The sequence below is a fragment of the Arachis ipaensis genome, chromosome B9, assembly GCF_059453495.1.
Source record: "Arachis ipaensis isolate K30076 ecotype BB chromosome B9, ASM5945349v1, whole genome shotgun sequence".
NCBI lineage: Eukaryota > Viridiplantae > Streptophyta > Magnoliopsida > Fabales > Fabaceae > Arachis > Arachis ipaensis.
In genome coordinates this window covers 52,234,200-52,260,365 of record NC_142444.1, presented here as the reverse complement: position 1 = coordinate 52,260,365, position 26,166 = coordinate 52,234,200, and the positions used below count along the sequence as shown (strand labels likewise).

At 35.2% G+C, this 26,166-nt stretch overlaps 2 protein-coding genes and 1 non-coding gene across 3 annotated transcripts; all 3 read right to left on the bottom strand.

Annotated features, from left to right (window-relative positions):
* Positions 1–10,862: 10,862 nt before the first annotated feature.
* Positions 10,863–16,305, bottom strand: LOC107618529 (uncharacterized). The gene is made up of 6 exons (XM_021110309.2): positions 15,625–16,305; positions 13,216–13,301; positions 13,021–13,125; positions 12,787–12,925; positions 12,400–12,502; positions 10,863–12,217 (listed from the first exon to the last, which is right to left on the bottom strand). Exons 1-4 carry the CDS (start codon positions 16,023–16,025, stop codon positions 12,867–12,869), a joined length of 651 nt encoding a protein of 216 aa, XP_020965968.1. The 5' UTR covers positions 16,026–16,305; the 3' UTR covers positions 10,863–12,217; positions 12,400–12,502; positions 12,787–12,866.
* Positions 16,306–17,627: 1,322 nt separating this feature from the next.
* Positions 17,628–18,699, bottom strand: LOC107615469 (fatty acyl-CoA reductase 3-like). The gene is made up of 4 exons (XM_088498972.1): positions 18,284–18,699; positions 18,138–18,203; positions 17,990–18,037; positions 17,628–17,891 (listed from the first exon to the last, which is right to left on the bottom strand). Exons 1-4 carry the CDS (start codon positions 18,697–18,699, stop codon positions 17,837–17,839), a joined length of 585 nt encoding a protein of 194 aa, XP_088355098.1. The 3' UTR covers positions 17,628–17,836.
* Positions 18,700–22,782: 4,083 nt separating this feature from the next.
* On the bottom strand, positions 22,783–22,890 carry LOC148544649 (small nucleolar RNA R71). The gene has a single exon (XR_015901166.1). It is a non-coding gene; the product is annotated as a small nucleolar RNA R71 (small nucleolar RNA).
* Between the last annotated feature and the right edge of the window lie 3,276 nt (positions 22,891–26,166).

Sequence of the window (26,166 nt, the reverse complement as noted above, 5' to 3'; positions counted from 1 at the left end):
TTGTTTGTCACTAAAGTAAACCCAATAAAAATAAACCGAAGTATTTAAACCTTGGGTCATCTCGCAAGAAATTGCAGGGATGTATGTTACTATTGGTTATGAGATAATATATTTTTGGATTTTTAAATGTTGAACAAGGAATTTAAATGACACGGAAATAAACTAACAATTAAGAAAAATTCTAGCAAGGATTGATAATTAGAAGTCCTATCCCATTATCATACTCACTTGTGATGGTAATTGTAAATTGCACTCACTTAGTTAACCTCTAATAAATGAAGGTAAGTCAAGTGAGAAAATCAACCTGAATTCACAAGTCCTAATCAAAGACTAGAGTTAGTGAAGTTCAAGCCAACTAACTAGTTTCAATCACCAACCAACAAGAGACTTTGATGATTCAATAGTCTCCAATTAATCAATTCAAGCTAAGAATATAAAAATCTAACTTAAAACCCTCCCAAGCATTTTATCAAACATTTGGAAGGCACAACAGAAAAATATAAAAAACTAGCAAGGAATATTAAATCCAAACAACTAATTGCAAAAATCAATAATAACAAACGAAGAAAGGAGCAATAAATATGAAATACCTCAAATTACATTAAAAAGAAAATTGAATCTAACATGAGAATTCATAAACTAAAATAGAAACATAAAATAATCAACAAGGGAAATAAATAAGCTAGAAAGCTAGAACAATTAAAAGTAGAAGAGAAACTAAATTGAAATAAGATAGAATTCAGAAATTGAAAAGGAATAAAACTAAGAACCTTAAAACCTAAAATTATGTGAATGAAAGTTGTTTCCCTGATTTCCCCACTCTGCAGCCTCTAATCTATGTTTTAAGGCTTGGAACTGGGTTGAAAATAGCCCAGAAATCACCTCCAGCATTTTCTGATACGTGCAACACGTGGCTCAGTCACGCGTACGCGTCACCCACGCGTACGCGTGATCTACGCGTGCACGTCGCCTAACAGCATGGCAACTATGGCAAATTGCATATTATTTCGAAGCCCCGGATGTTACCTTTCCAACGCATCTAGAACCACCTCATTCGGACCTCTGTAGCTCAAGTTATGATCGATTTAGTACGAAGAGGTCAGGCTTGACAGCTTAGCAATTCCTTCAATTTATTGTTTTCCTTCCATTTTTGCATGCTTCCTTTCCATCCTCTAAGCCTTCCTACCTTATAAACCCTGAAAACACTTAACAAACATATCACAGCATCGAATGGTAATAAGAGGGGATTAAAATTGTAAATTTAAGGCCAAAGAAGCATATTTTCAATCATAGCACAAAATTAAGAAGGAAAATGTAAAACATGCGAATTATATGAATAAGTGTGAGTTTAGTGGATAAAATCCACTCAATAAGCACAAGATAAACCCTAAAAATGGGGTTTATCAATCTTTCCACACATAAACATTAGCATGTCCTCATGCTAAGCTCAAGAGAACTGAAAGAGTGAAGAGGAATGGTAGGATTTATGAAATGCGACCTATCTATATGAACGCAACTAAATGTAAAATGCTATTGCCTACTTGGTTAAAAGTAAACAAATCCTTCAAGAAGAAATATGAACTGGATCTCACTAATTCAAATCATGAAATAAGGTACAAGTAAACTTGCAAAAGAAGATAGCTCATGAAAGTTGGGAACAAGAAATCGAGCATCGAACCCTCACTGGAAGTGTATACACTCTAATTACTCAAGTATTTAAGGTTCGATTCTCTACTAACCTTGCTTTCTAAGACTTTCTCTTCTTCTACTAATCAACAGAGATTTAATGCACAAATGCACATATCAAGAGGTCTTTTAAGGGTTATAATGTGGTTAAGGTCAAGATAGGATTGTATTTGGTCAAGTGGATTGAAATCTGAATCCTTAATTAGCCTAAACTTCCCACCTAACTCAAGACAATCCATATATTCACATGCAAAATCTAACTACCCATTAATTATGTTTTCCACATATTCATGCATCCCAATTTTGAGTACAACTCACATGCATTGCTACCAACACTTACTTTGGGGTATTTTGTCCCCTTTTTATTATTTGCTCTTTTTTTTCTTTTCTTTTCTTTTCATTGGTTTTTCTCAATGTATATGATTAAATTATTGAATGCAATAATATGTGCTCAACTATTGTTTTGCACATTTTCACAAGAGTATACAACACCCAATTCTCAAACCAAATATTGGCAAACCCAACTTCCCCACACTTAAATCATTAACACTTTCACTAGTCTAAGCTAACCAAGGATTCAAATTAAGGACATTATTGTTTTTTGCTTAGAGTTAGTAATGAGCTAGAGTAAAGAATAAATGGGATAAGTAGGCTCAACATTGGTTTACAAAGGATAATGAAAAGGTTAAGGCCATATGGGTATGTAAGCTCAGTGAAACAAGGTCTTAATCATATAAGTGCATGCATACATCAAATAAAAATATAGAATTAATCAAGACAAAGATCACAATTATAGAGAGAACAACACACACCAAAATAGAATATTGGTTGATAAAATGCAACCAATCAAATAGGCTCAAAATCTCACTGGTTTTGTGTGTTCGAGCTCTAAACCATGTTCCAAAATAAATTCTTCAAACAAGTTTAACAAAAAATTTAATTCAAATTAGTGAAACGCTATCAAAAGTTTCTTGAAAAAGAAATTACCACTTCAACCAAGCAGTAGTAGAATATGCACAAAATCAAACAAACATGCAGAGAAACATGCAAATGCAACAACTAATTTAATAAAGAAAATTAAACATTGGCGTTGAGACAGGAAAGTAACTAACCCATGGAGATCGGTATCGACCTCCCCACACTTAAAGATTACACTGTCCTCGGTGCATGATAAGATGTGCAAGTGGACGAGTTGCTCCAACTGATGCTTTTCTCCAAAGACTGTGCAAATGGACTTGTCAGTTGCCCCATGTAAAAGTCTTCCGTTTCCCTTCTTGATGGCCATTCTGAAAGAAGAGAAAAAGGAAGGAAGTTAACCAGAAACAAAGATAGAAAACAAATAAAATATGGGTGGGTAAATGCCAAATAATGAGGGTCTCAACTACATGGTAGCTACAACATGCAAGTGAGAAAATAATAGAAGCAAATGGCATATCAATAGTGCAAAAATTGCAACAATGGGGGAGAGAGTCTGGGTAATGCAAGATAGTATAAGTGCATGTCAATGCAAAGGGAATACAAGTGTCATAAAATTAGCATTAATGTATAATTAATAATACCCAACAATTTAAAACAAGTTACGAAGCACCAAAATAATTCAAAAAAAGATGTAACAGTTGAATAAGAAAATTTAACACCAATAGAAAAATAATAAACTGAGAAAAGAAAATAAAAGTATGCACAAGATTAAAATGTAGTCAATGAAAGTATGCAAATAAATTAAGTAAAATAGAATGAAAGGGAATAAGGATGAGAAGGGAGGAGAAGAAAGTGAGAAAGGAAGAAGAAAGAAGGAGAAAGGAGAGAAGAAAGAAGTAAAAAATTAAAAGAAGAACGTGACGCGCGCGCGCAGGCCACGCATGCGCGTGAAAACAGAAATGGCCATGTGACGCGTAAGTGTCACCCACGCGTACATGTGGATGGCCAAAAATGCATTCTGACGCGTGAGCGTCGGTCACGCGTACGCGTGACTACTCACACGCTTCCAGCACAGTGGCTGCACAACTTTCTGTCCAACTCGCTCATTTACGCCGATTTTCATGTCCACGCGTATGCATGAGGCACGCGTATGCGTGGGGTGGCTTGTGTGCCACGCACCCCTCCCGCGCGTCTCCATCGTAACTCTCTGTTCAATTTATTCTGTGAACTTGCATGTGACGCGTGCGCGTCATCGACGCTTACGCGTCATCGACGCTTACGCGTCAATTGCAGATTTTTTTAGACAACTAAACCATGAATTAAACAAAATAAACATATCTAAAAACAAAAATAAAAATCTAACTTATTACTAATATGAAAAAAGGGAAATTAGAAAGAATTTACCATGGTGGGGTGTCTCCCACCTAGCACTTTTAGTTAAAGTCCTTAAGTTGGAAATTTGGTGAGCTTCTTGTCATGGTGGCTTGTGCATAAACTCATCCTGAAACCCCTACCAGTGCTTGGACATCCTGTAAGCTTTAACATCTCCAAATAAATTTACCAAGCCGTGATGAAGTTCTCCACAAGTTTTGAGCTCCCAAAGTTGATCCTCTTGTATGTCCGGATCCCAAATCTTGTTTCTACACCCGTCTGTAAGTTGATCATCATGATTCCATCCGGGTGGATTTGCCTTAGAATTCTCATGTAAGCACCCAAACATCCTCCTAGACCTAATCAATTGAGAATTATACCAACCCTTGCAATTAGGCCTTGAGCTTCCAACCATAACGAACCTAGGATGGTGTTGCCAATCGCTAACCATCTCCCTTTTACTCTTAAAACCGCAGATAGCTCTAAGTTGTCCATCCATTTCAAGCAGACCATATTCAAGTGGGAAGGTAGAGTTTAAGGATAAGATTTTTACCCACTGGAATGTTGTGTTGGATGGTAATGGCTTGGGGGCAGGTATCTCCAGTGGCGGCCTTGCCAATGTATGCTTCAATCTCTTGGGCTCCTCTTTGATGATCTCCACCTTTTGACAAGCTTTTGCAACTTTAACCTCTTCTTCTAGTTCAATGGGAGAGGATTCAATTGTAGGTAAAAACTCATTAATTATTGAACCCATCTCATGATCAACCTCCTCAAAATCTTCAACCATGATATGTCTTGGAGGTTGTACACCCTCCTCAACATCAAATTCAAACGTCTTGGAAGGAGGCTCTATGACTTGAGTTTCCCATAGAGGTTCCGCATCTACTAAGTCCTCAACCACTTTCTCTTCTTTGATAATTTTGGTTTTCTCTACTTGCTCTAGTACAAAATCTAACTCCTCCTTGATAACTTCCACTTCTTGACAACTTTCTTCAATTCTCCCTAATTCTTCAACTACTCCTTCATCTTCAAGGGTCTCTCCTACCTCCACTTTTTGGGCCTCCTCTTGCTTCTCTTGAAGTATGGATACGTGACCCCGATCCATTACGTCCCTAAGACGATCCCTTCTCTTTTGTTCCATGTTAATAGCATAATTGGGATCATGTTGCTCTTGGATTGATGGATATGGGTGAAAAGTAAGTGCACCAGAGCTTGAGGGTTGAGTTTTGGGGGTAAAGGATGGATCTACACGGGATATAAGAGCTTGGAGAGTAGAGGTGAGACCGGTGAGAGTAGAGGTGAGTATGGCTTGAAGCTCTCTTTGCCCTTGGCGAATAGCACTAAAGGTATCATCTATGGGGGCTTGGGGTGGATAGGAGGGTTCATTTGTTGGGAGAAAAGGTTCATAATACAGAGGTGGTTCTTCTTGATAAGGGTATGGAGATGGTGTATATTGAGGTGGTGGTTCTGGGTATGGTTCATATGGTTCGTATGGTGGTTGGTGTCGTGAATAAGGGTTAGGGTCATATAGAGGTGAATGGTGGAAAGGGGCTTGTGAGTATGGTGGTTCAAATGTATGTTGAGGAGGGGGTTCATAGGCATATGGTGGGGCTTGTTGGTAACTACAAGGGGGTCCACCATATCCATTGTCTTGGTATGCACCTTGGAATGACTCTTTCTCATAGTAAGTTGGAGGAGGTTGTTGCCAAGAGGGTTGATCAAATCCTCATGGCTCCTCCCATCTCTAATTATTCCAACCTTGATGCATGTTCTCATTATAGCTTCCATTCCCTACAACATAATTTGAACCAAACTCATAGCCAAAGGGGTGAGAATTCATAGTAGCAAATAAAAATAAAAGCTAATAGAAAATACGCAATAAAATCCTAAAACTAATAGAAAACTAACAAATAAGTAAAAGGCAAATATGTACAATAACCAATAATAAGGCACACGTTTGCAATTCCCTGGCAACGGCGCCAAAAATTGACAGGTGGAAAATTGCCGATTAAGAATTTATAATAAGAACAGCATTGCAAGTACAGTTCTTAACTGACGAAAATTCCGCTTATCAATTTAAAAAGAGTTGTCACAATTTAAGAACAAAATACTAGGAGTAGAATTCCCAGGTTATCTCCCAACGAGTTGACAAAAGAGTGCAATTTATTGGTCAGGAATTTGCTGAGAATTTTTAAAGTTGGAGAACGGAAAAATAAAATAATTATTAATAAAAGCAATAAAAACTAACAAGAGGTTTTATATATTTGAAATAGAAAGCCTTGACTGGGAGAAGATTAATCGGAATTTCTATCCTTGTTGAAATTCTTCAAGTATAATAGTAAGAGGTTGTTATTCTACTTAGTTATCCTTTACTTAATAAAGGAAAGTCAAGTAACTAACCAACTCTATTTCACAAGTCCTAATCCTCTCCTAGGGAAGGATTAGAGTAAGTGATGACAAGTCATCTTAGCCTAGTTTTACTAGTCTTTTTCTTTGTTTTTATTAGGTTTTATGCACTTTCTTGCATTGTAAGTAAGTAATTTGGAATGGAATTGTATGGTTTCTTTGAATCAATCAACCACCATTTAATTGATACTAAATCATGAGGTTTAAGCTAAATTTAATTGATATTTAAATGATTTATAAACCTTGTGAATTTGGTGATACTTTGATTGGTTGTTTTGATTATTTACAGGTGAAGAAAAGAAGAAAACAAGAAAGCGTAGCCTAAGAAGCGTGGCCCAAGGAAGAGAAAAGTGCAACAATGAACCAAGGAAGCAAGGTTTGGATGCTACGCTCCCCTTGAGAGCATAGCACAATTTTGAACCAAGGGAGAAAGGGGAGAAGAATGATGCTCCGCTCTTGTCAAGAGCATTATCGGGCTTCACTCAAAAATAAATTCAAGGAAATAGCTCACCAATTCTTGCCACAAGGTTTGAACTCATGAGCAAGGGGGAGTGGGGGAGCGCTACTCACAACGGAAATAAGCCAAAAATGGCTAAAATGCTATCCCCAAGGATCGAACGAAGCACCTTAAGGAAGCAAGGAGCAAGGTGCCACTTTGTGCACAAAAGAAATTGGCCAGTGCATGCCTTCCCAGGGTTTGGAACTTGGGACCTCACCCAAGCAAAAGGAGTGCTACGCTCTTGCCAAGAGTAGAGTGCTACTCTCCTCATTCCTTGCACAATTGTGACACGGCCAAGGGTGCTTGAGGCACAACTTGACACGGCCAAGAGGATGTGATGCGCACAAGACATGCCAACACAAGCCATGATGCTACACTCTCCACAAGAGCGGAGCGCTATCCTGAGGCACCCAACCTTGGCACGTAACAAAGAGGCCAAAGACAAGCATTGATGCTCCGCTCCCCACAAGAGCAGAGCACTCCACTGGGAGCAAGCAACATATGGGCTGAAAATTTAATTAAAAATCCAATTTAATTCAATTCTTCACCAAATTAAAAAGTCCATCCAAATTCTAAAATCCAAGAATAGAAAGTGTATAAATAGAAGCTAGTTTGATTTAGAGAGGACCTTTTTGCTTCTTTGAGAATTTTCATCTTTTAATTTTGAGAGTTTTACTTTGAATTTGGATCTTGGAGAATTTGGAAGGAGAATTGATCTCTCTTCTTCCTTGTTCTTGCTTGAGAACTCTTTATTTCTTGTCTTGGATCTTGGGTGAAGAATTGAAGAAATTCTGTTTCAATCTCACCTTGGGATCTCTTGTTTATCTTTCTACAAAATTTTAGAAACTGTGATTTGATTGCAAATTCTGTTTACTACTTTCATTATTCTCTTTTCTTCTGCAATTTACTTTTCCATTTCTTTTGCAATTGTTCTTGTTGGATCAAGGAAGGATTTGAGATCTAGACTTATTTTCTAGTCTCTTCCACTCCTGAGATCTTCAATTTCCCTTTTAACTTCTGCAATTAAGCTACATTTACTTTCTGTTTTAATTCTTCAAGCATTTTTACTTTTCTGTTTGAGATCTACTTTAATTCAATTCATCTTTTGCTCTTCTGCTTGTTGCAATTCACTTGTGATTGTTAAATTTCTGCAATCCCAGCTCCCTGAACCCTTTTACAATTCAAGCAATTTATATTTCTTGCACTTTAAGATTCAGTCATTTCCATTTCTTGCAATCTAAGCTTCTGAAATTTAATTTACTTGTTCTTTAAGATTCAACATTTTTACTTTCTGTTCTCTTTAATTTACTGCAATTCTTCCCTCTCCCTTTACATTCCATGTAATTTAGCTTCTGTCAATTACAAACCACTCAAACCAATACTTGATTCGCTTGACTAAATCAACCACTAAACTAAAATTGCTCAATTCTTCAATCCCTGTGGGATCGACCTCACTCATGTGAGTTATTATTACTTGATGCGACCCGGTATATTTGTCGGTTAGATTTGTGTGCTTGGAATTTGTTTTCCAAAAATACACATCAGTAAGTAACTAGAGAGTCAGCCAACAACTTCTAATTACAAATTAATACTTGAGTATTCCAACTCAAGGGTCTCCTATTAATCAACTCCCAAGTCAAGTTGGGAGTCTACTTCATTGACATGAATGCCATTTTCATAAACATATAAAGGGAACGCAAAGAAGACATGGTAATTCAAATAAAGTAATAACAGAAAATTAATTAAAGGTAAAAATAATTCTTTACATTAATAAATTCCAAAATCGAAGATATCCATATGTAACTCTGAACAAACTGAATGGAAAGAAAAAGAGTAAGGAAAGAAGAAAGCAAACTGTAATGGCAAAGACTTCAAACGGAGGTAGTAACTCTTCTCAATATCCAAATCAAAAGAATAAAACTAGAAATCTATGAATGTGAAGAACACTAAAGGAAGTAGTAATTTTCTCTCCAAGATTCAAAACTAAAACTAAAATTGTGTCAAAGTGAATGTGTCTTGAGTCTCTGCTTGTCCCCTGGCTCTAGTCTGTGTCTCTAGACCGAAAACTGGGTCCAAAACTAGCCCATAATTGCCTCCAGCGTCTTCTGCAATTTTTGCACGTGGCGCACGTCATGCGTACGCCTAAGTCACACGTACGCGTCGATTGTCTTCTGCGCGTGTCAAGCGTTCGCGTCAGTCACGCATGCGCGTCGATATTCGACTTCGCTAGTCACGCATACGCGTCAGTCACACGTACGCGTCGCTGTGAAAAGCTCCAAGTCACGCGTACGCGTGAGCCATGCATGTGCGTCGATCCTCGCTGGTCATCTCCTTCGTTTCTTGTGTTCCTTCCATTTTTGCAAGCTTCTTCTCCATCCTTTAAGCCATTCCTGCCCTACACAGCCTGAAAACACTTAACGCACGGATCACTGCATCAAATGGTATAAAGGGGAATTAAAAATACACACTTTAAAGGATTAGGAAGCAAGTTTTCAATCATAGAACAAAATTGGGAAGGATTTGTAAAACCATGTAAATTATATGAATAAGTGTGCAAAGAATTGATAAAAACCACTCAATTTAGCACAAGATAAACCATAAAATAGTGGTTTATCAATAATATAAAATTGTCGTTGATTTCAATTGAATTGGTTTTGGCTATCAATTTTTGTTTTCTGTAGTTAAGACTTGAGTATCATTACAAATACTTTTGGGTAATGCTAGAGAATCAATATTATATCAGTTATTTTTAGTTAACATTATAACAGGTTACCTAACAAGTCTAGTATGAAGGCCACTAAAATTTAGTTTTTACTGAGTTTAGATTTTGAATGCTTCTTTTAATTGAATTTTGGATTTTCCTGTTTAAGAATTTCTAAATATTTTGTTTTCTTACGTTAATATTTACTACAATATTGACTATACAATGTTGATTTCCAAAACTTTCTCTATTCTTTTACTTATTTTTATCACTTTTTATTGCATTTTGAAAATATTTTTCTGGTTATAAAAAAATGAAAGATATTTTTGTCAATATCTCTATAAATTTGGGACGATTTTTAGTAGTTTTTCCGCTGAACAAACTTATTTCTTCCAAAATCAAAACCTTCACTCCTTCTCTCTCCTTATAAGATGATGAATTTTTTATTTTTTATTTTCTTAATAGAGAAAAGAGTAACTCTGCTCTAAAATAAGTGGTTGTTTTAGGAAAAAACACATACAGCTCTATAATCTTTTAAATCGAGGACAAATTCATCCCTTGTGATTGAAAAATACAAAAACATCTGTCATCATTTCATACGCACTACAAGAAACATCGTTAAAATCGACGGCTAAGCCATTGATAATATTAAAAATAGATGGCAAAATGGACGGTGGAGGTGGTCGCTATTAAACTTGTCGATTTTTCAAAATTCGAATAAAATCGACGGCTTACCTAGCCGTCGATAATAATTTAATAAAAATCGATACCATTTTCGTCTATAATATGAGTTTGATAACTTTACCTTCTTACTAAAATCGAGCCGTCGATATTATTATGTAAAATCGACACTTTTTTTGTCGATATTTGATTCAATAAAATTGACAACGTTGCCGTCGATATTATTATATAAAATCGACGCTATTTCTGTCGATATTTGATTCAATAAAATCGACACAATTACCGTCGATTTAATTATTGAGATACCAACAAATTCTTTGTCTATATTTTATTTTTTTTGTCTATTTTAAATTTAAAAAGCGACAACGTTACCATCGATTTTATTAGCTATATTTTTTAATTATTTTTTTATTTGAAAAAATAGTAAACAATTAATGCAAATAAACTCTTAAATATAGAAATAAAATTTATATAGAATATTAAATAACAAGACAAATAAACTTTTAAATATAAAAATAAAATTTATACTAAATATTAGATAATGAGTTTACAAACTTATTAAAATAATAAATAATCCTCTAACATAAAGACTTAAGACAAGATAAATTTTCATAGTAATCCTGTTTTTAGTCAACTTAATTCTTAACAAAAGCACTAATATATTAAACTACAAAACTTTAAAAGAATCATTATTACAAAAATTAACTATTATAGTTGAAGGATCAAATTCCAACCATGAAAAACTACCATTCCATTGCAAGAAAATTGGTACAAACTAGAAACTGTTACCCTCCATAAAAATGATCTTATCAAACCATGTTGGGCCTCTGTGGTAGAAGGAGATTATAAAAGTTATCATGCAAGAAGAAATTCTTTCCCTTGCTATCAACAGCTTTCTTCCAGCCACACCATCCACCATTAACGATCTTTTTCAGATCATCTGTGCCTGTATAGTGTGGATCGAGTATTAGATTGAATCAAATGCAAAAGCCTCACCTTCCTCCATATATAAGGAACCCTAATGCAGCCATAAATGACACAGGTGCACAGAAGAAAAATAATCTCATAAGAGAAAAGGCCACACATTTAGCAAGATATTGTATTCTGGTGGCAAAAACACATTCTTAATGTGGGTATGAAATACAAATTGATATTTGCTTTAAAAACTAACCTACAATGAATATATTTCCAACGAGCTCAATAACACTATTGTGATCTATCCAGAGGTACAGCCAAATACAAACCTGAATCCAAATCACGCTTTAATCATTGCGATAATCGATATCATCTATCAAAGGAGAAATTTGTTTTCTTCTATTTAGCTCTGGGAGAAACTTATGCCATCTTGAAATGCTTCTTGTGGCAACTAAATACAAGTATAACTCAAATAGTAGAAATCTATAATTGGATTTTTGCAAAGCAATTAAAATTCTTAACTAGTCTAGTAGCTTGTGATTGAAGTAAAGGTAGCAGGAAAGCACACTACCTGGATGAAATAGACGGCAGCATTGATAGAGATATAAACAAGCCTGAAATTATAAGTGGACAAACTCCTTGCCTGCTCAGTGAGTCAGTTAGAATGGATTGTAAGAGTAATTGTAAAAGAGAGCGCAGTGAAGAAATGGGGGAGGCATACCTGACGATAAATTTCAGCCCAGAAAAGGACTAGAAGTGTACAAGTAGAGAAAAACAGGATGCCAGGAAGGTCCAAGAGCACCAAAATCAACACCTTGGGATGGAGGAGGAAGACTTGGGAGTGAAATCCAAAGACGAGGGCGCGTAGAGTGTTGACGAGGAAGTTCATGAGATAGAAGATCTTCTGGGTGGTCCAACCATATTGGGGGACTCTCAGCTCGATTCTAATCAATTGAATCTTAAGAAATCAAAGATGGTGAGGGAATTTATTTCGAAATAGTAATCCACTCCCAAGAGTGTATATGCAAGTACACCACCACCTGCATTTGGATGCTAGAGGGTTAAGAGCAACTCATTCTGAAAATATCACAGAGCAAAAGACAAAATCATTGAAGCAAATATGCAACTGAAAAAATATATACTTTTGAATTTAAGCCCATCATTTTGGAAAATGTTGTAGATGAATGACAGATGGAAGTATAAAAGTATATCATTGACTAACCAATCATAATAGGTGTTCCTTGGGTCTCAAAGTGCAATGCTAGCTCTCGACATTTTTCCGGAAGCTCAGCTCCGGATCTAACATTGATCACTTTGCATGTGACCTATTTCAGAAAGAAAACAACCGAGTCAAGTCAAATCATTTATCTAGAACCCAAATAGGTGATTTAGAAAGAGGAAACAAAAAAAAAGGTTTGCACTCTGTTTAGATCAGATCAAGTATCTAAATTCCAGCCTTCTTTGCCTAGGGCTCAGCATATGTTGTCCAGTTGGAACAAAAAAAACCAAAGGTTGATGTTTAATCAATTGGCATTTAATTAACCTAAAGGTTAATGTTATCAAATACTGTAATAAGGAGAATACTTACTGTAATAAGGAGAATACTTACGCCAAGAAGTTTGTCCAAAACAAAGCTCAACTCAATAGTAATAAGAGATGAGTGTTTGCTCTTCATCGATGAGCTTATACTCAATAAATGTTGTTATGCTCAAAGGCCATGCTCATCAGATTCTTATGAGTAGCAGCATCTGTGGAGTAAATTAACATAACACAAAGTAAATTCAATACAAGTATCACAAAATTGTGACAAAAAGACAATTTTTTTTAAAAGAATAAAACTTACAAACAAGAATTGTTCCCAATACAGTTGAGATTTTCCCTTGGATTGTCACCAAACCAGCTTTTTCGACATCTTGCAAGTCCTTGGATCCCATAGAATCAAATGTACCTATAGGATGGGAATATTTCACCACTTAACAAAATAATTTAATTTTATTTAACAACAAATTTAGTTTTAAAAGTCAGTGAATTGCTAAACCTAGTTTTACAGTTTGAAGGCCAGATGTTATGCATGCTACATTTGAGAAACCGGCCTGCTCTAGTTTATTTGCAGCTGCAGCAGACCTTGACAACAAAGTAGAATGAAAATTTCAAATGCTTATATTAGCATTAGCATAATAAAACTCAATGCAGGTACACCAAAAAATCAAACTATGCAAATTTATACATGTACAATGTTTCTTTTGCCAAGGCTTCTAAAAGTGTCAAGAAGTTGGCTACATAATTTATACAAGTAAACTCTTAATTCACATAGTTGGTTCAAGTGGGTGAACATTTGTTCTCTTTAAGAAAAGTCTTGGGTTTATAACAAAAATGGATTCGACTTGGTGAATGGTAAACCAAAGAACAACCCAGAGAAATTATTGTGCAGAGTCCTTTTTACAATGGTACCTACTACAACAAATAAGGGTTTTCGCAACAAATAAGGGTTTCTCACACACTATTTAAAAAAAGAAAGAAAAAAAAGGAATAGCGGGGAAGAAAAGGGGTATTTTCCTCCAGGAAGGACCAGAGAGATTGGTATACCCGAATAGAATCTAAAGGTTCTGAACCGGATATAGCAGCTTTCCTCGCCGCAGCAAGGCTTTCAACTTCATCTGCATGACCACACACTTAACCCAAAGCACATGACAAGCATATAGCATTAAGTTAAATTTTGTTCTGCCTCACCAATCAAAATAAATACTAGATTGCTTTCTTCTTTACCATTTCTTGAATCTTTTGGAAAAGTTTTGCAACCTAAACAACAAGGAAACACAATTGTGCATTCAGTGCAACAATACAACATAATAACATTTCATCTATCAATAACCTCTGAAGTGATAACAAATTATAAATTCATCAACTACAAAGCATTGGTACTTCTAATAACTATTGTACATGCATACCAACTTGCCATTTTCAGAAAACCATTTACTGAATAAAGAATGTGCATTCACTTTAATAACCTGGCACTGTGGGAATCTGAGAATGTGGAATTCACTTTAATTATATTTTTCTAGATAGAACTCATTATTGTTTGTTAAGAATCTATCCAATAATTTTACTTGCATTAGTAAAACTAGATTCAAATGAATAAAGGTAAACATGATTAGCGTAAAACACATTCAAAATGATATTATTTGTGCGAGTTCTATGCTATTAGCTTTTAGTTCAATTCTAATCCGTTGCTTCTAAATTTTGGTGAGATTACATTCAACATCCCTAAGTTTCAAAATCTACAAGTTTCAGGTTCATATCACTTCATTTGATTAATTAATTATCAATTGGAAGTGGAGCCCTGTTTTCATAAATCAGTTCAGAGTTTTCAGCAAACAACTGACCTTCCAAGTGACTTATCTAAGTCTAAAAAATAGATATGAACATAAAACTTGTACTCACTTAAAATAGACTGATAGATCTTTAAAATCCTTTTGAAATCAACTCAAAATTATGTTTAAATTAAAAGTTATAGCGTCTGCAAGTTGGTACTGCAGAACCAAAAAACCAGAAAAATCTACAGCAACCACTAAACTTCAAAAAATCATATCTTCCAAACCACTTGGCCAAATTCCCTGAAATTTTTATGGAATTTTCAAGACACACTAAAGTTTTACAAAAAATAATTTCATCTAAAAATTTGGTCTGGACTGCTCACAAAAAGTCATTTGTTCTGCTACAAATTATGCAGATTTCTGCAGAAATTCTGCACAAAGTATTTCTAACAACCTCACATACCAAATCCTATATTCAAGCCTAGGATTCATCTAAAACTACATTCTAACTTTCTTTTCACTAACCAAAGTTGTCCAAGAACTCTTAATTCAATATATCACAATTTCATATCATAGGTGCAACGTAACCATATTATCATAGCATCCATTCTTCAACATCTCATCTATAACAACATATCTCATGTTCTGATTCATCAAATGAATTTCCAGCAACCATAGCAATATTCCATACACAAAATCATCATCAACAAGTACTAGCAACAAGTATAACTTTAAAATACACAACATCGTCAATAATCACTACATTAAATCATTAAACCAATCACCAACTACAGCCATGATTCAACTCAATTCCAACAATTATTCACACAAAGCAACCATAAACCATTTGCAGTTACTCGTTTAATTTTATTGGCATTCATAACTTAAAACATTTATTTTTAAAACAAATCCCCTACCTCAATTAGTCGAGACCGCAGAATTTAAACGTGACAAACCCTCTTATTCTAAATTCACAATAGCAGCGGCTTAGACCCAGCAGTAGCAACAGCAGTAACATTATCAATAATCATAGCTATAAGGGCTAAAATAAAATAAAACGAGAATAGGGTAACCAATGAAATAGCAGCAGAGCAAGAATGGAAACAGAGCAAATTAGAGGAAGGGATCTAGACCATATTAGAGGTACTTCGACGGCATTCCCCTTTTTTTTGAAACCGCAACGGTGATCATGGCAGCAGCGGTGGCGGCTGAACAGCCCTCTGCCTCTCGGCACAAGCCTCACACGACTCCTTTCCTTGTTCTCAAGGCTCCTCTCTCCTTTCGCACATGCAACAGATGATGGCGGCCATAGAAGTAGCGGCAGCGCTAGAGCCTTCGGTGGTGACGACGGGGTCACGACGTGGTGGCGGTGACGGAACACAACAGCAGTGACGGTTTTAACGGCGACTGGTCCCTCAGCGGTGGTAGAACGCGAAGGCTCTTCTCCTCCGACGCGAGCTCCTCTCCTCCTCGCGACAACGCCAGCGATGACTCCCCATGGACGGCGACTGGGCGGTGCGATTCCTTCCTCCATCGCGGTCCCCTCTCTCGCCTCAGTTCTGATCCGTAATGAAGATGACTTCACGGACAGTAGCGGCGGCAAGGTGCGGCTTCCCCTCCTCTCCTCTTCTCCCTTCGGTTCTCACTCTCAGATCTCTTTGTCCCTCTATGTATGTTTATATGTCTGTGCATGTTTGTTTATTTGGTGTGTGGTGAGTTCTGTGAGTGAGTAGCGGTGAGAAAGGGTGAAGTGGCTCAGTGGAGAATGAACAGGTGGTAGGGGGGTACATGTGTGTGTGGGTTGGGTAGAAAGGGGTTAGGGTTAATGAATTAGAAATTAGGGTTTAGAATTGAGAATTTAGGATTTGAGTAGAGTTTTGAGTTAAAACTCAATTTAATCATTTTAATCAATATAATTAATTTTAAGAATACTATTTTATTCTTCAAATTACAAATTATTTGTAATTAAATATTTTAATTTAAAATTATAGATAAATAAATAAATTTTTTTTAGTTCATAATATTAATCAAAATTTTAAATTATTTCAATTTAATTTATATACAAAACTCTCTTTCATCTCCAATTACTAAAACTCTGAATTTTAATTAAGCAAAAATCATTAATTTTAGTAAATCAAAAATATCTAATTTATAATTAAAATTTATATAAAACCAAATTAATTTAAAACATGAAGTCTCATAACCTTTCTAAAAAAAATTATATATATAATTATAAATAATTCATTATTTATTTTCTAAAAATCTGGGACTTAGAAAAATTATCAACAAATATGATAAATTATAAATAAATTATTATTTAATTTTCCAAAAATTTGGGTTGTTACAAGTTTGGCATTGTTCGATGATGGCTCTAATGATGAGTGGTGTCGGTTATGGAGCGCTAGGGCTAATAGAGGAAGGAAAAATTAACAAGTCTCTATGTTTTATTTTGAAGAGAGGTTGTTGAAATTTTTTTGAAGTGTTAAAAAAATATTAACTTAAATTTTAGAGCGGGAATGAAACCAAAAATATATTATTGTTATAAATTTATTTTAAATTTATTTCTTCTATAAATAATATTTGTAATATATTTATAACAATAATTTTGAGTGTTCTAAAAATAATATTTATAGAGAAAATTATTTAAATTTGTATAATTATTTAAATAATATAAGAAAATTATTGTTTGATAAAAAATTGTTGTAATGGTTATAAAACCGTTCTTTAAAATAGTCAAAGAGAACGGTTTTATTTTGTTGCTATAACGTAATGAAAAATTGACCTTCAACAGTAACACTGCAAAAACCGTTGTCTAAGACCATCTAATAGAACGGTTTTAAAGTGTAGCATTTTGACAACGGTTTTTATGCGTTTCTTTTGTACAATTATTTAAACAACAACAAAAAACCGTTGCTTAAAACCAAATCATGGTAACGGTTATAAAACCGTTCTTTAAAATAGTCAAAGAGAACGGTTTTAATTTGTTGCTGTAAAATAATAAAAAATTGAATTCAATAGTAACACTATAAAAAACCGTTGTCTAAAACTATCTAAGAGAACAGTTTTAAGGCGTTGCAAAATTTGGCGTTGCTAAAACCCATATTTGTTGTAGTATACAGAAAGATGATATCATGAAGTAAGACGGCCAAAAGAAAAAAAATTCATGAATAAATTAATCTGAAAGGATGAACTCCTTAGTCCTTACTAGGATCATTGTCTTGATTTTCAACAAAGAGAGGCACATGATAGCAGGATTTTATGTGAGCTCTCTCAAACTGAATTTTGTCGCGTACATCTAAAACAGTATATCCAGCAACTGTTACAAGCTCCTTTGCTTGTTCAGCATTAACAAACTTCACTTCTGCTTTTATTGTAAGACTGCTCCTCCAGCGTAGTTTCCCTGGCACGGCCCTTGCATTGTGAGTTTTTAATACCAACCAAGATGTCCCCAAATTGAGAAAAAAATTACATTGAGACACAGAGCAAAATAGCACTTACCTCCACTGTTTGGAATCCCAATGTGTACATCCCTGAGTAAAGTTGAACCTAATATTACAAAAAGAATATTAAGTAACTGAAGGCATAAATAAAACAGAGGAAAGTATATGAGTTATTACTAAAAAATAAATAATGGTTGAAGTAATACAAATCCATATCTACTCCACCTTGCTTGGCTGCCATGTGCAATTTCTCTCTGTTGATGTCATCAAATCTGTGTGTCCAAATCAAATAAAAAATTATATTTATATATAAGAAGCAAGAAATAAATATAACAATATTGCGGGTACTTACATGCCAATGAAGAACAAGTAGGGCCTGTAAAGTTGAACCAAATGCTTAACAATAGAGATCTTCTTGTTGATATCTAAATAGGTTCCCTCAAAGTAGTGGCAAAATGCTACGTTCACTAGCTCTAACCCCTTTAATGGAACCAAGTAGCGAATGAACAAGTATCTCTGGAAGCTAGCCATGCTCTCCAATACCATAAACTTGCCAACTCTTATGGCATTTCCCTCCTTGTCTAAGCATGGTTTTGCGTTGAAATATCTGAATCCATAGTCACGCAGATCATGGTATTTCACTGGATTTGCCATCGACGACCCTACATGATATATCATCTCATCACATGCTTTATTATTGCTCACATGACCCACCATATCTGCAAGGATTGCATTCACTACCATATCTGCTGGTATCTGCTCCTCCATGCATTTTGATGAGCGGATAATTTATACCCTTTTTGGCATTGTTTTTACATAGTTTTTAGTATGTTTTAGTTGTTTTTTATTATATTTTTATTAGTTTTTACGCAAAAATCACATTTCTAAACTTTACTATGAGTTTGTGTATTTTTCTATAATTTCAGGTATTTTCTGGCTGAAATTGAGGGACCTGAGCAAAAATCTGATTCAGAGGCTGAGAAAGGACTGCAGATGCTGTTGGAGTCTGACCCTCCTGCACTCGAAGTGGATTTTCTGGAGCTACAGAAGCCCAATTGGTGCGCTCTTAATTGCGTTGGAAAGTAGACATCTTGGGATTTCCAGAAATATATAATAGTCTATTCTTTGCCCGAGATTTTATGGCCCAAACTGGCGTCTAAACACCCACCAGTGACCCTTTTCTAGAGTAAAACGCTAGAACTGGCACCAGAACTGGAGTTAAATGCCAAAACTGGCACCCAAGCTGGCATTTAACTCCAAGAATGGCCTATGCACGTGAAAGCTTCAATGCTCAGCCCAAGCACACACCAAGTGGGCCCCGGAAGTGGATGTCTGCACTATCTGCACTTAGTTACTTATTTTTGTAATCCCTAGTAACTAGTTTAGTATAAATAGCACTTTTTACTATTGTATTAGAGAGCTTATGCCATTATTCATGTTTGGAGGCTGGTCACACGGCCATGCCTAGACTATTTTCACTTATGTATTTTCTACGGTAGAGTTTCTACACCCCATATATTAAGGTGTGGAGCTCTGCTGTTCTTCATAAATTAATGCAATTACTACTGTTTTCTATTCAATCACGCTTGATTCTATTCTAAGATACTCACTCGTACTTCAATATGGAGAATATGATGATCCGTGACACTCATTATTATTCTCAAATCTATGAACGCGTGCCTGACAACCACTCCCGTTCTATCTGAGCTCAACGTAGTCATTGGGCGACAGCTTGAGTGCGTATCTCTTGGGTCTCTAATACACAGACCGAGTCCGTGAGATTAGTATCTTCGTGGTAGAGGCTAGAACCAATTGGCAGCCATTCCTGAGATCCGGAAAGTCTAAACCTTGTCTGTGGTATTTCGAGTAGGATCTGGGAAGGGATGACTATGACGAGCTTCAAACTTGCGAATGTTGGGCGCAGTGACAGTGTGCAAAAGGAAAAAGGGTCCTATTCCGACGCTAGCAGAAACTGACAGACGATTAGCCGTGCGGTAGCTGTACCTGGTATTTTTCATCCGAGACGAAAAATCTGACAGTTGATTAGTCGTGCAAAGATCATACCTGGTATTTTTTATCCGAGAGGATCATACAGCTTGCCATGGAAGGGAGCACGCATGATTGGAAGAAGACAATAGGAAAGCAGAGGTTCAGAAGCAACAAAGCATCTCCAATCGCTTATCTGAAATTCCCACCAATGAATCACATAAGTATCTCTATTTTATTTTATGTTTTATTTATCTTTTAATTATCAAAAACTCATAACCATTTGAATCCGCCTGACTGAGATTTACAAGATGACCATAGCTTGCTTCAAACCGACAATCTCCGTGGGATCAACCCTTACTTAGTAAGGTATTACTTGGACGACCCAATGCACTTGCTGGTTAGTTGTGCGGAGTTGTGAAAAGTGTGAATCACAATTTCGTGCACCAAGTTTTTGGCGCCGTTGCTGGGGATTGTTTGAGTTTGGACAACTGACGGTTCATCTTGTTGCTTATATTCGGTAATTTTATTTTATGTTTAAGATTTTTTATTTTTATTTTCAAAAAATTCAAAATAAAATAAAATAAAATAAAATTTGTTCTTCAGAGTTTTTAAGAACGAATTCTAGAGTTTCATGAGATATGTTGAATCCTGGCTGGCTGTTAAGCCATGTCTAATCTTTTGGACCGAGGTTTCCACTTATCTTTGCAAGAGCCTTTTGGTTCCCATCAATTTGGCTATTGTATATAATGCTCTGCTAAAGCTTGGCTGGCCATTTGGCCATGTCTAATTCTTTTGGACCGAAGCTTTAGACTAGCATTGCATGAATCTTGGAATTCTTATTAAAAATTTTGAATTTTTTTATTTTCTTTTACCAAAATATTTTCGAAAAAAAATACAAAAAAATTAATAAATCATAAAAACCAAAAATTTTGTGTTTCTTGTTTGAGTCTAGTGTCAAATTTTAAGTTTGGTGTCGATTGCATATTTTTCTTTTTCTTTAATTTTCAAAAATATATGCATTGTGTTCTTCATTGATCTTCAAGTTGTTCTTGATGATTTTCCTTGTTTGATCTTTGAATTTTCTTGTTTTGTGTCTTTTGTTGTTTTTCATATGCATTTTCGAAGTCATAGTGTCAAATCATTGAAAATTTCTAAGTTTAGTGTCTTGCATGTGTTTTTTTTCTTAAAAATTTTCAAAAATATGTTCTTGATGTTCATCTTGATTTTCAAAGTGTTCTTGGTATTCATCTTGACATTCAAAGTGTTCTTGCATGCATTATTTGTTTTGATCTTAAATTTTTATGCTTTGTTTCATTTTATTATTTTTCTCTCTCGTCATTAAAAATTCAAAAATAAAAAATAATATCTTTCCCTTATCTTACTCATAAATTTCGAAATTTTGGATTGATTTAGTCAAAACTTTTAAAATTTAGTTCTTTCTTGTGAGTCAAGTCAAAATTTTAATTTAAAAATTCTATCTTTTCAAATCCTTTTCAAAATCAAATCTTTTTCATTTTTCTGTCATGCTTTTCGAAAATTCTTCAAAATTGATTTTCAAAATCTTTTTCTTAATTTTATTTCATAGTTTTCGAAATCTTTGCTAACAATTAATGTTTTGATTCAAAAATTTCAAGTTTGTTACTTTCCTGTGAAGAAAGGTTCAATCTTTAAATTCTAAAATCATATCTTTTAGTTTCTTGTTAGTCAAGTAATCAACTTTAATTTCAAAAATTAAATCTTTTTAATTTCCTTTTCAAATCTTTTTCAAAATAGATTTCAATCATATCTTTTTCAAAATTTAATTTCAAAATCTTTTTCTAACCTCTTATCTTTTCAAAATTTGTTTTCAAATATTTTTCAATTAACTACTTGATTTTTTTGTTTGATTTAAAAAAGTTTACTATTTCTTATCTTTTTCAAAACCACCTAATTACTTTTCTCTCTAATTTTCGAAAACCACTAACTACTTTTTCAAAATTCTTTTTAATTAACTAATTATTTTAAATTCTAATTTTATTTTATTTTCCTTCTTAATTTTCAAATTTTAACTAATAATTAAAATAAAAACAAAAATATTTTTCTTTTCTTTTAATTAAAAATTCGAATACTCTCTCCCTTTCATCTCTTTCTATTTATTTATTTAATTACTAACACTTCTCTTCTTCTTAAAATTTGAACTCTCTCCCTCTCTCTGTGTTCGAATTCCCTTTATTTTCTCTCTACCTCATTCTTCTATTCTTCTCTTCGTCTACTCATATAAAGGAATCCCTATACTATGACATAGAGGATTCCTCTTCTTTTCCGTTCTCTTCTTTTTCATATGAGTAGGAACAAGGATAAGAACATTCTTGTTGAAGCTGATCCTGAACCTGAAAGGACTCTGAAGAGGAAGCTAAGAGAAGCTAAAGCACAAAACTCTGGAGAGGACCTAACATAAATTTTTGAAAAAGAAGAAGATATGGCAGCCGAAAATAACAACAATGGTGGAGATGCAAGGAAGATGCTTGGTGACTTTACTGCACCAACTTCTGACTTATATGAAAGAAGCATCTCAATCCCTGCAAATGGAGCAAACAACTTTGAGCTTAAGCCTCAATTAGTTTCTCTAATGCAGCAGAATTGCAAGTTTCATGGACTTCCATTGGAAGATCCTCATCAGTTCTTAGCTGAATTCTTGCAAATCTGTGACACTGTTAAGACCAATAGGGTTAATCTTGAGGTCTACAGACTTATGCTTTTCCCTTTGCTGTAAGAGACAAAGCTAGGATATGGTTGGACTCACAACCTAAAGAAAGCCTGAACTCTTGGGAAAAGTTAGTCAATGCTTTCTTGGCCAAATTCTTTCCACCTCAAAAGTTGAGGAAGCTTAAAGTAGAAGTCCAAACCTTCAAACAGAAAGAAGGTGAATCCCTCTATGAAGCTTGGGAAAGATACAAGCAATTGATCAGAAGGTGTCCTTCTGACATGCTTTCAGAATGGAGCATCTTATGTATATTCTATGATGGTCTGTCTGAATTATCCAAGATATCTTTGGATCACTCTGCTGGTGGATCTTTTCATCTGAAGAAGACGCCTGCAGAAGCCCAGGAACTCATTGAAATGGTTGCAAATAACCAGTTCATGTATACTTCTAAAAGAAATCCTGTGAATAATGGGATGACTCAGAAGAAAGAAGTTCTTGAGATTGATACTCTGAATGCAATATTGGCTCAAAGTAAAATATTAACTCAGCAAGTCAATATGATTTCTCAGAATCTGACTGGAATGCAAGCTGCATCCGGCAGTACTAAAGAAGCTTCTTCTGAAGAAGAAGCTTATGACCTTGAGAATCCTGCAATGGAAGAGGTGAATTACATGGGAGAATCCTATGGAAACACCTATAATCCTTCATGAAAAAATCATCCTAATTTTTCATGGAAGGATCAGCAGAAGCCTAATCAAGGCTTTAATAATAATAATGGTGGAAGAAATAGGTTTGGCAATAGCAAGCCTTTTCCATCATCTTTTGAGCAACAGACAGAGAATAGCCTCTCTGACTTAGCAACCATAGTCTCTGATCTATCTAAGACCACTTTCAGTTTCACAACTGAAACAAGGTCCTCCATCAAAAATTTGGAGGCACAAGTGGGTCAACTGAGTAAAAGAGTGACTAAAACTCCTCCTAGTACTCTCCCAAGCAATACAGAAGAGAATCCAAAAAGAGAGTGCAAGGCCATCAATATACCCAACAAGGCCGAACCTAGAGAGATTCAAAAGGCAGTGATTTCCAATGAGGAAGACCTCAATAGATGTCCACTAGCCAATAAGGAGCTCCCCATTGAGGAACCAAAGGAATCTGAGGCTCATATAGAGACCATAGAGATTCTACTGAACTTACTGTTGCCATTCATGAGCTCTGATGAGTATTCTTCCTCTGAAGAGGATGAAGATATTATTGAAGAGTAAGTTGCTCAGTATTTAGGAGCAATCATGAAGCTGAATTCCAAGTTATTTGGTAATGAGACTTGGGAGGATGAACCTCCATTGCTCATCAATGAACTGAATGCTTTGGTTCAACTGAAATTACCTCCGAAGAAATCGGATCCTGAAAAGTTCTTAATACCCTGTATCATAGGCACCATGACCTTTGAGAAGGCTTTGTGTGACCTGGGGTCAGGTATAAACCTTATGCCACTCTCTGTAATGGAGAAACTAGGGATCTTTGAGGTACAAGCTGCAAGAAGCTCACTAGAGATGGCAGACAAATCAATGAAACAGGCTTATAGACTTGTAGAGGATGTCTTAGTGAAGGTTGAAGGCATGTACATCCCTGCTGACTTCATAATCCTAGACACTGGGAAGGATGAAGATGAATCCATTATCCTTGGAAGACCCTTCCTAGCCACAGCAAGAGCTGTGATTGATGTGGACATAGGAGAGTTAGTCCTTCAATTGACTGAGGACTACCTTGTGTTTAAGGCTCAAGGATCTTCTTCTGTAACCATGGAGAGGAAGCATGAAAGGTTTCTCTCAATACAGAGTCAAACAGAGCCCCCACACTCAACTTCTAAGTTCGGTGTTGGGAGGCCATCATCAAGCTCTAAGTCTCTGTGAAGCTTGATGAGAGGACTTTTGTGTGGTTTAGAATTCACAAATGGATTCTCGTTGCAATATAGTTTCTAAACCAACAATAGTCCTTTCATACAAAAATTTGTTTGTCACTAAAATAAACCCCTAAATTTATAAACTGAAGTGTTGAACCTCGGGTCGTTCTCCCTAGGAATTACAATAAGGTGTTCTTGTTATTGGTTGAGGTATGTTTTGGGGTTTTGGGAATAAGGAACAAGAAATATAAATGGCAATGAAAATAAACTAACAACTAAAAAGGCCTTGGCAAGGGTTGGTGGTCAAGGATCTCTATCCTAATCACTAACCACAACATGAGAATTGGCAAGGATCAACCCCATTAAGTCATCCTTTAACTAATAAAGGAAAGTCAAATGAGCTATGTCAATCCAAGTCCATAAGTCCTAGTTCTCCACCAAATCAATTAGTGAGATCTAGAGTTAATGGCTCCCAATCATCAATCACTTGGACATTAGTAACTCAAGAGTTCCTAAGTTACGTTCCCAAGCCAACAGGAACAAAATCTACTCTAAAATCCAACCAAGCATTTCATCAAACACTTGGAAGGCAAAAAAGAAAAGCATAGTAAATTGCAAGAATTAAAGGAATCTACAACTACAAAAGTAAGAGATTAACAATAGAAAGGCAAAACAATAGAAAAATAAACTCATAACTAAAAGAAGCATTTTAACAAACACATAGAAGGCAACAAAAGCAAACAACATGAATTGTAAGAATTAAAGAGAGATCTAACTAGAATAGCAAGAGATCAATAATAGAAAAGGAAAACAATCATGAAACAACAAAGAACTTACCAATTACATTGAAGAAGAAATGTAGATCTACAAAAGAAAGTTCATAAACTACAACTAACAATACAAAGGACTTACAAGAGAAGAAGAATTCTACAACTACAAGAGAACAATTAGGGAAGAAAAAGGAAAATTAGAAGAGAGAAGAAGAGCTAGATCTAGATCTAAACCTAATCTTAATTCTAGAGAGAAGTGAGAGCTTCTCTCTCTAAAACTAACTAAAACTAATCCTAAAACTTAAACTAATGATCAAAAGTATGTAAAGTATGTAAATTATGTCAATTCCTCTTCAATCTTTGGCTTAAATAGTATCAGAAATGAGTTGGATTGGGCCTACAAGGCTTTAGAATTCGTTGGCCACGAATTTGCATTTAATGAATCACATGCAAATCGGCACGTACGTGTATCATGTGCGGGCGCACCTCTATCCGCGATGCAACTATGGGAAATCTTATATCATTTCGAAGCCCCGGATGTTAGCTTTTCAACGCAACTGGAACCGCATCATTTGGACCTCTGTAGCTCAAGTTATGGTCAATTGAGTACAAAGAGGTCGGCTTGACAGCGTTTGCGTTTCCTTCATTTCTTCATGAGTTCTCCATTGTTACATGCTTTTCCTTCATTCCCTTGATCCAATCTTTGCCTCCTAAATCTGAAATCACTTAACAAATATATCAAGGCACCTAATGGAATCAAGGTAAATTAAATTTAGCTATTGTAAGACCTAAAAAGCATGTTTTCACTCTTAAGCACAATTAAAGGAGAAGTTATAAAACCATGCTATTCCTTTAAATAAATGTGGAAAAAGGCGATAAAATCCTCTAAATTC